The following is an 8,341-nucleotide window of genomic DNA, read 5'->3' as shown; positions in this document are numbered from 1 at the left end:
GACTCCGCTCGGGCACGGGACGTGGCAAGTTTTACACGGCCCAAAAATTTATCGATCCCCTCGGAGGGACCCGGGGCTGATACAAGTCCCGCGGTGAGATGATGACAAATTAATTAACTACTTTGGTACGCCACTTGGTGCTAATGGATATCGCTAGCCTTTGCGAAAGATTTAAGCATCTCCTGCCCCGATTTGGCTCGTAGGCTTGTTTAGGACCGGATTTCTTTCGGAAATTCACATAGACCAATGAAATATTCATGTCTGATATGCTGTCTGCTCAATTACTTTACTTCCAACAAAACCCTAACACAATCGGATTGAGTGTCACGTCACCGTTCCGTTCCAATGTGTATGCTTTTTTCACCGTTTTTTTTCTGTTGCTGTTGTGGCTCTCCTGCCTTCACAATTGGTGCAACCGGGTCATAAAAATGCAGTGTGCCTTCTATTGCAGGCGATGGCCTTAAGGGCCATCGCTGCCCGTTCCCCTTTTGTTTGATGCATTGAAGAAACAAACAGAAATCATAACACGCTTTTCACACTTCCGGCCCGCAGCATCGCAGTGCGCTACAAAGGAACCGTGCTATGTTTTATGTAATTCAATCCGACCCCCGACCGTCACCCGGTCGGTTCCGCCCGTTGATTTGTTGTCCTCCCAGCGGCGTTATTAGTTTAGTTTTCAGTTTGTCTATTTTTTTTTTTTAAAGGAGTGTATGACATTTCTAAACTCTCACTAAGAATGCAATTTTTCGGCTCCCGAACGAGCCCCGTAACTATGGCTGTACACAGTACTCATCTAGCTGCGTCCGCTACGCTACAGACAGTGGTAGTAGAGGCAAGAAACTAGTAGGTGAGGGTGATCCGGGTGTTGATTGGGACGTGCCGGGAGGTGAGGTCCTTGCCGGCGAACGAATGAACGAATCCTTAGAGATACAGTGCGCCGCCTACGGGCAATCGCCGGATGGAGCGATTTGTGTCCGCTTGGGCAGCATCCGGTTCTTGTTAGCTCGGGTACGCGTGGAAAGTGTGGGTACTGCAGCAAAAAACGATCGACACTTCTGATGAGCTGCTGCCGGTGCTGCCTTCGGTGCAGGTTTCTTTCTGCCGGTGCCCTCCCGGACCGGACGACTTCATCATCTTCGGGCCCGTGCTCGGCAGATGCACCGGAATTAGCACGAGAAGCGATAAAAGGACGTACAGCGCGTGCAGCACCACTGGCCGCGGGTCCGATGCTGCTGAATTGTGTTGCATCGCCGCAGGATGCTCTCCTGGGAAGACGGGAAGAAAAAACCGAACGGGTTCGTTGTTTTCAAGCAGAATACATTACGGAGTGCGCTGCGACATTTCGCCATGTGACTCGCCGGTGTTTTAGTTGCATACATTAAACAGACAGCAAACAGTCGGACAAACAACATACCTTCATGCACGATGGTTGCAGAGCGGGATAGCAACCCGAATAGCTCTGCGTACGGCCAGACTGGCTGGCCAATGATTGGCCATCTACTAGCACTTCTTTAAAACGGGCACAACATCGCGCGACATCGCGCACGGTAAATCTAACCAAAAACCGGCCGCCAATGCGACTGCTTCATTCAATAGAAACCCTCTCCCTACAGGATCTGTGCGAGCCTGAATGGGTAATTAAAATCCAACGCTACTTACCGCTAATTACATGAGCGTACACGCTCGCCGACTTGGCCATCGTCGGGACGCAGGTATAGTTGCCGGTATCGCTCTGGACCGCACGCTTTATCCTTAATCTGGCACCATTCCGGCAATTAACCGTTCACCGCCACCCGATAATGGCCACCGTTTTCCACCAAGCGGGTTTGTGTGCGCCCAGTCCAGTCCAGAGTGCAGCCCAGCGCAGCGTGTTTTGAGCGAGCGAGAGGGAGAGAGAGAGAGAGACATAAAATACGCAAAAAGGACATAAAAATAAAGCTAACACCGGGGAACCTCAATTTGGCAAAAAGCCTTACTGCCCACTTCTGGGCCGGTCCGACGGGGTCCACAAGTGGCCCCAGGGTCCTCCAGGGAAAAGGTCCTCCGCGGGCAAACCAACCAATGTAACGCCCACAAACTATACGCCCTCTTCTCGGGGCCAACCGAAGCGCAATACAATCCGGTCCGCAATTTGAAAGCAGTTTCGGGTAACAATCGCTTTTCAACAGGATGTAGGGTCTGGGGATTCTGGGCACTGGAGGCCGCACCATGGGAGACAGCTACATCTTCCGGTGTGGAAGTCACGCCAGCTTCGTGGTGCCTTTTCAGGCGAATTTCGCGCCTCACTGCACCTATCTTATTACCTGGACGTCAGGACGTCTGTCCAATCGGTCTCGATGGAAATCCGTCGGTTTTCACCCGCAAGATAGTCGTTTTCCTGCGTGGACGACTCGACGAGCGTGTTTCCTGGGGGGCGAATCGGAACATAGTGGAATGGTTATCGGAGATCCTGTGAAACATGGCCCCGCCCCTGGGGCTAGGCCGCGAGCCCTGGCATGACTTACCCTTGTACCAGAAGACGGTACCCAGCTCGTGTGGGCCCTGCTGGATGGCACAGACCAGTGTAATCTCGCTGCCCGATTTGATAAATATGTCCGACGGTCCCAGGATTCGCGCCCGCAGCTCTGGGGAGACGAAACCAAACAAACAATACCACGCGAAACAAAACAAAAAAAAAACATTAATATCTTCCATTTCGGAATGCCATCGCCATCGGGGAAGTTGCTTTCGGAAGGCTCCCGCATATAATCAGGGCCCGGCTAGCGTCAGTTGAAAGTTCCCTGTCAGTGCGCGGGCAAGCCAAGCAAAAATCACTTACGGACACCAAGATAAACACAGAGCCCGTGGTCCGTGTGGGGTATGCGAGTGCACAAATTCGTCAGCACACTAATAGCAAAATGTGCTGTTGACTTTGCCCGGTTGCCCTGTTCTCGGGTTTTGTTTCCTTCTGGGCTTTTGCCCGATACACCGAGGACGGGAATTGAATTCCACGGACATTCTGGGGGGGCCGAGAAAGACGGTGCCCTCAAACGGTCACACACGCCACCGCCACGGTTCATATCGGAAAAGTTTCCGGAACCACAGGACCACCGGGTTCCAGGATCGAGCCTTTTTTTTGGGGGCGGGGGTTTATCGGTACCGCTTCGAAGAAGGGCCCAAAACTAAACTCGCCGACTCGTCTGCGAACGAGAAATGCACAAAATAAACTCCGGACGGTGAAGCAAAAAAACGGAGCCGTGGGCAAATATTTGTCTCCAACTCGGGGCCGAGGACGTTGCTCTCGGCAAAGTGCATTTCGGCAAATGGTGTACCAGATGACACACCGCCGGTGGTGGCTTCGTAGGATAGAGTGGTGGATATGTGTGCCTTCGTCGCCGTTCGGCCACCGGCTGGCTGGGTGGTGTTTGTCTTTATTATGTTTGCCAGAAAACTTACGTCATGATTTTGTTTGCGAATTTATTACGCGTGAAGAAAACATCACCACGGCGGACCACGCGGCCCACTTAATACCGGGCCCCGTTATTAGGTTGTTCAGCTACCCGACACTACTGCTCGGGAGTGCCATCAAATGGATTCACACCTAACGTTACCCATGGGAACTGCGTAACGCTGGCCTTGGATGTGGTTGGATGGTCGGACACTGAACTAGGTTCGGTACTTTTGGCCACCACACGCACGCCACTATCAGCGTCTTTGACGAATTCGAGTTTTATCAACTAATCTCCATTAACTCGAGCCCCGGATTAGCAGGGACATCCCTATTCCGGTCCGGAGCCAGCTTTAATCCTTTCGCCAAACGATTCGCCAGTGACCCGTAATGGATATACCGTTCGTGTCATTCGGCGAACGGCTGAAGCTACAGGACACTTATAGGGATTGAAACTAAGCCCCCCCCCCGGTTCGCCGGGTCCGCTCTATCGCTGGTGTCCACCCAGGACCCCGTGTTAGGGGGGGTCCAAAAAGAGTCACAAACTCCAGTCGATGCGTCCTCCCCCCGGGGGAGGGTACTTCTGTCTGTCTCAAACTCAATATCCTGTCCGTTGCCAGCCGGTCAGCATTGCGCTGCTACCATGTGCCACCCACCATTATTCCATAACAGCAATTAACATGCGATGATAACAAAGATGGTCCCCAAGAAGGGACACTGGACGTCGTCCGGATATTCTCCGGAATAGGAAAACCCATAATCTCCCGGTGATTGTGGCCATCGTTGTTCCCGCGGTGAGTTTGGTAACTGAATTACAAAATTGTTTGTACAACTTTGCATTATGCAGCAAAATTTTATCAACAAAAGGAGCAAAATTCTGCCGACTTTGCCGGTTGCCAAAGTGAATTGGAACGGAGTGAACGGGGCCACCAAAGAATCAAAGTTTTTAATCTCAATTATAGTGCGGGGAAGCAGCAGCAGTGCGGTGGTAAGAGGTTAACGTATAAAAAAAATCCCTCAACTAACTGCGCTAACCCGACCCGGCCCAACATACACAGTCACCACTCGACTTCAGTGCACCGACCGGCCGAAGTTTCCAACCGACCGAAGTTCGGAATTTAATTGAAGTCACGACGGACCGGTGCCTGCGTTTTGTGAGCAAGTCGCAAAACCGTTACTTTCCGGGTTCCGGGCTCCGGGAATGGGTTTATTTTTCAATTCGATTCGAATTCGGATTCGTGCGGAACTTTGCTCGGCGCGCGCGCGCTCTGCGCAGCGCCACAGACCACACGGACCGAAACCAAGGGATGGCCAAAAGGATGTTTTTTTGTGCCGCCACAATCCTACGAATGCACGAATTACGGATGCAAATCTGATGCAGTGCTTCGGTCGCCACTACTTAGCTACTTTTTGGTCGTAGCTCCCGGTCGCCCGGTCGTAGTCACCCGACGGGTTGGCAATTAAAGCCCGGTTCGATTCTTTTCGTCCTGGCTTCCCCTAGCAGGGCAGGCCCGATACCTACCGATTACGTTGAGCGTGTAGGACAGGGACATTTTCGGCTCGGTGTTGATTTGGCACTCGTACACGCCGGAGTCGCGAACTTGAGGATACTTAATCTGCAACGTCCAATTGACGGAGCTTTCCGGTCGTAAAACCTGTTCCAAATGTGGGGCGAAATTCGGTCATTACTTTTTTGCTGCTCTCCGCAAATGTCTGCCGGTTGGTTTGCCGGGTGCCAGACAAAGGGCCCAGGGCTCACCTGAAATCGCTGATCGGAAGTGTACGTTGAAGCACCCATCGTCAGTATGTGTAGGTCACGTTTCCTTATCCAGGCCACCTGCAAAGAAGTTCGTGGATAAAGTTGGCACGTGAGAGATTCTCCCCGGTCGCACATGCGTGGCTTCTGGTATAAGCTTTTTTCCCTCGGATATATCCGGTGGAGCCAAGTTGGCGCGAGAAGTTAACGAGTTCTTAACACATTTTCGTGTGATTTCCAAATAGTTTGCAAACCATTTGGATATTTAGCCGCGTCCAGGTGTGCGGACCGCGCACGTTCACTATACCTGTCCGCCTGTGTCCGCTTGACAAATACTCACATCCTTATCACCGAGTCGCTCCACCCGACAGTGCAGGAAACCGGTCTGACCTACGGTCACGGTGAGGTTGCGGGGCACGTCAAAGTCAAAGTAGGGCTGGAAGGCTGCCGACTCCTCGGTCGTGGTGGTCATCATCATGTTCGAGCTAACGGAAACTAGAATTGGAGATGAACATGAATATTCAATAACCGGTCCGGCCCACCAGGCGCTCCAGGGCGCTCCTCCGCAGTGCCGCAGTGGGCATATGTTGCGCGGGCACACGGCGCGGATTGGCGCGGACACAAAAAGCACGTCCGTACGGGAGGAAATATTAAACGCACACCTCTTGGAGCCTGGCCAGCTCGGGAACCGTTCTGGCTCGCCGGGACTTCCTCACCGGGGCCAGGACGCGTCGAAAGCTAATATTTCACCGCCAGGTGAGCAGTAACTTCCGTGTTTTCACCACCCCCTCCAAGCACAGGGATCGCCGTCACCAACGGGAACGCGCAGCAAGGACATTTAAACATGCGAGTTTGTCGTTTAACTTCAAACGAAGTGTCGGTTCGTTTGATCTCACAACCGTCGCTACTGATGCTGTTCTCGAGAAAATTTAATTTAAAAACCAAGCTTTTCGAGCAAACGCCACTCGGTGTAGAGGCGGACGGGACGCGAAAGAAAAAACTAGAACGTGAACCAGATACGAGTCTGCGGTCGCGGTACTAATTGCCGTGCATTGCTCTTGCTCCCTAAGTATTCCGGTGGTGGGTGGGCAATTAAATTACAGGAATTAAATTTTATTTCAAAGCGAATTAAATGTATGACAGTGACAGGCTCGTTGGCTCCTTCGTTCGGTCTAGAATTCGCGCACTTCGGAGTAAGATTCTTTGCTTTCCTTTTCGATCGTCTGAGAACGCAATTGAGTATCTCTGCGTTTTTTTTGCTTAGTGCCGGTGAATGGATTTAGTTTCGAATGTTTTGGGAAAATTCATGAGTTAATCGAACAGACTATTTGTTTGGCTTTCTTGTTGAACGCTTTATTTGCTTAAAACCGTTCAAATGATCAGCCAATCAAAGGCGCTGTCAAGAAGTGAATAATTTTAGGATTAGAATTAATCACATCTTAAAGGCGTTAAAAAATCCTTTACCTTAATATCACTCCCTTATTTTGCAATCTTCGCCATAATTAGTGCATAAATCACCTCAGCAAAAATAATTAATTGTATGTACTATTATTCACTGGCTTATTTAGCCCAACTTTTGTTCAACTTCCACCATTGCAATTTCTCGTATTGGCTATATTTTCAGCACTATATCAATTTACAACAAAACACAACAATTGTCTAAGGAGCAATCAAATGGTGGCTGATGGCCGTCAATGGAACTTGATGGCCGTCTGCTTCTGAAGTAGCTCAGGATTTGCCAAAGAACTTCTGAAGCATTATACAATATTTCAATGGAAATCATGTTCATTTAGACAACTCTCAGCTGAGAAAACATTTTCCTTTCCAAGGACATGAACAATGGCAGCATTCTTTCAATCGTCGCGTTCGTAAATAAATCCTCGCGTAAAGCATTCTTTCATTGAAACGCCTCCTCGGAACTCGTCTGAGAGGAAGTTTAATTTCCCATTAGGGTTTGAAGTGTTGAAGACGGATTTTCCCTAAACACGTTCAAATGTCTAAATCTCAAGATTGCTTCAAGACCCACAAACATAGCATTTTTCTGCGAAGGAAAGTCATTTGATTCTGTTGACAAAATTGACCATTAGTAAATTGATCATTATTTATTTCGTGCCTACGCAGCAATGAAAGACGGAGGTCTTCTCTGTAACCCCTTCAGTAATCTCTGAAGAGGAAATGGAGAATCCAGGCTTTCCAGGAGCGGCAGGACAACAACAAAAAATGTTGCAACCAATAAGTAATTTAAGCGGTTTGTACTGAACCGTAAAAAATTACGTGTTCACCAAAAAACTATTTTTTTCGAAGGCCCCCAAATATGTCAACAATCTGATGACGCCCTTGGGTACTAGGGACAAGTGAAAATACACTACAAACGTACGTGTAATCTTCCATTTCGCATTCGAGATCATTAGATAAGTCGTTGGTAAAATCAATTTCCAACCTTTTAAGGCATAAATAATGCAAACGAATTTTATTTTCATGCTGCGTACGACAGCAAACATCTCACGGCAAGTATGTTCAACGACGCTCCGACAGTCCCCAACTGTGTGTGCGAGGTCCTTCCGTGCAGGGCAATGGTCGTCCACTGCTCAAGCACCTTGGGCACACGGAATTTCGCCAATTTCACTCTCGCCCGACGGTGGTGCCCTGGTGCCAGCCACACTGACTGGCGGGCCTAGTTTCGTGCAATTTGTGGCTATCGTTCCAATCATCATTTTCATTTGAAAACATATAGCCGTCCCATTTGTTTCCCGTGTGAAGATAATTTACGTACCCCAAAAGATACATGAAGCTCGCAGAACGTTGGCTACGTGCATTTTGGGTTAGCACTTCTTGCTCGTACGAATTCTTCGCTCCGCGTTCCGGCTGCTGCTGCTGCTGCTGCTGCTGGCCTAAGGGCTACTTCCAGTCGCTCCGAATGCCATGCTGAGTCTGAATCGTATGCATCCTCTCATTCGATTACGCTTCATGTGGAACGCTCCTTGACGACACGGACCGGGGCTATGCAAATTTTCTAATTGGTTTCTCGCACAAATTTTGCACGCCGTACCGTTTTTCGCAGACTGACCTGCCGGGCCGAGCCGGTCCGATGCGCTGCTCTTTATTGTCCTGCAAGACGAACGGAGACAGAGGGAGAGAGAGAGAGTGAGAGAGAGAGC

At 49.9% G+C, this 8,341-nt stretch overlaps 1 protein-coding gene across 1 annotated transcript; it reads right to left on the bottom strand.

Moving 5' to 3' along the window:
• Window positions 1-352: 352 nt before the first annotated feature.
• LOC131211530 (zwei Ig domain protein zig-8-like) lies at window positions 353-8,041 on the bottom strand. The gene is made up of 8 exons (XM_058205034.1): window positions 7,957-8,041; window positions 5,524-5,678; window positions 5,187-5,264; window positions 4,950-5,082; window positions 2,505-2,624; window positions 2,304-2,406; window positions 1,660-1,757; window positions 353-1,265 (listed from the first exon to the last, which is right to left on the bottom strand). Exons 1-8 carry the CDS (start codon window positions 7,997-7,999, stop codon window positions 1,000-1,002), a joined length of 996 nt encoding a protein of 331 aa, XP_058061017.1. The 5' UTR covers window positions 8,000-8,041; the 3' UTR covers window positions 353-999.
• Between the last annotated feature and the right edge of the window lie 300 nt (window positions 8,042-8,341).

Source organism: Anopheles bellator, chromosome 1 (genome assembly GCF_943735745.2).
Source record: "Anopheles bellator chromosome 1, idAnoBellAS_SP24_06.2, whole genome shotgun sequence".
In the NCBI taxonomy this organism is placed as follows: domain Eukaryota; kingdom Metazoa; phylum Arthropoda; class Insecta; order Diptera; family Culicidae; genus Anopheles; species Anopheles bellator.
This window is presented reverse-complemented; position numbering and strand designations above follow the sequence as displayed.

Coding starts and splice junctions, on each gene's coding strand:
- LOC131211530 (XM_058205034.1), bottom strand. CDS start 7,999: ATGCACGTAGCCAACGTTCTGCGAGCTTCATGTATCTTTTGGG. Junction 5,265..5,523: donor AGCGACTCGGTGATAAGGAT/GTGAGTATTTGT, acceptor ACTTCTTTGCAG/GTGGCCTGGATAAGGAAACG. Junction 5,083..5,186: donor CTTCCGATCAGCGATTTCAG/GTGAGCCCTGGG, acceptor CATTTGGAACAG/GTTTTACGACCGGAAAGCTC.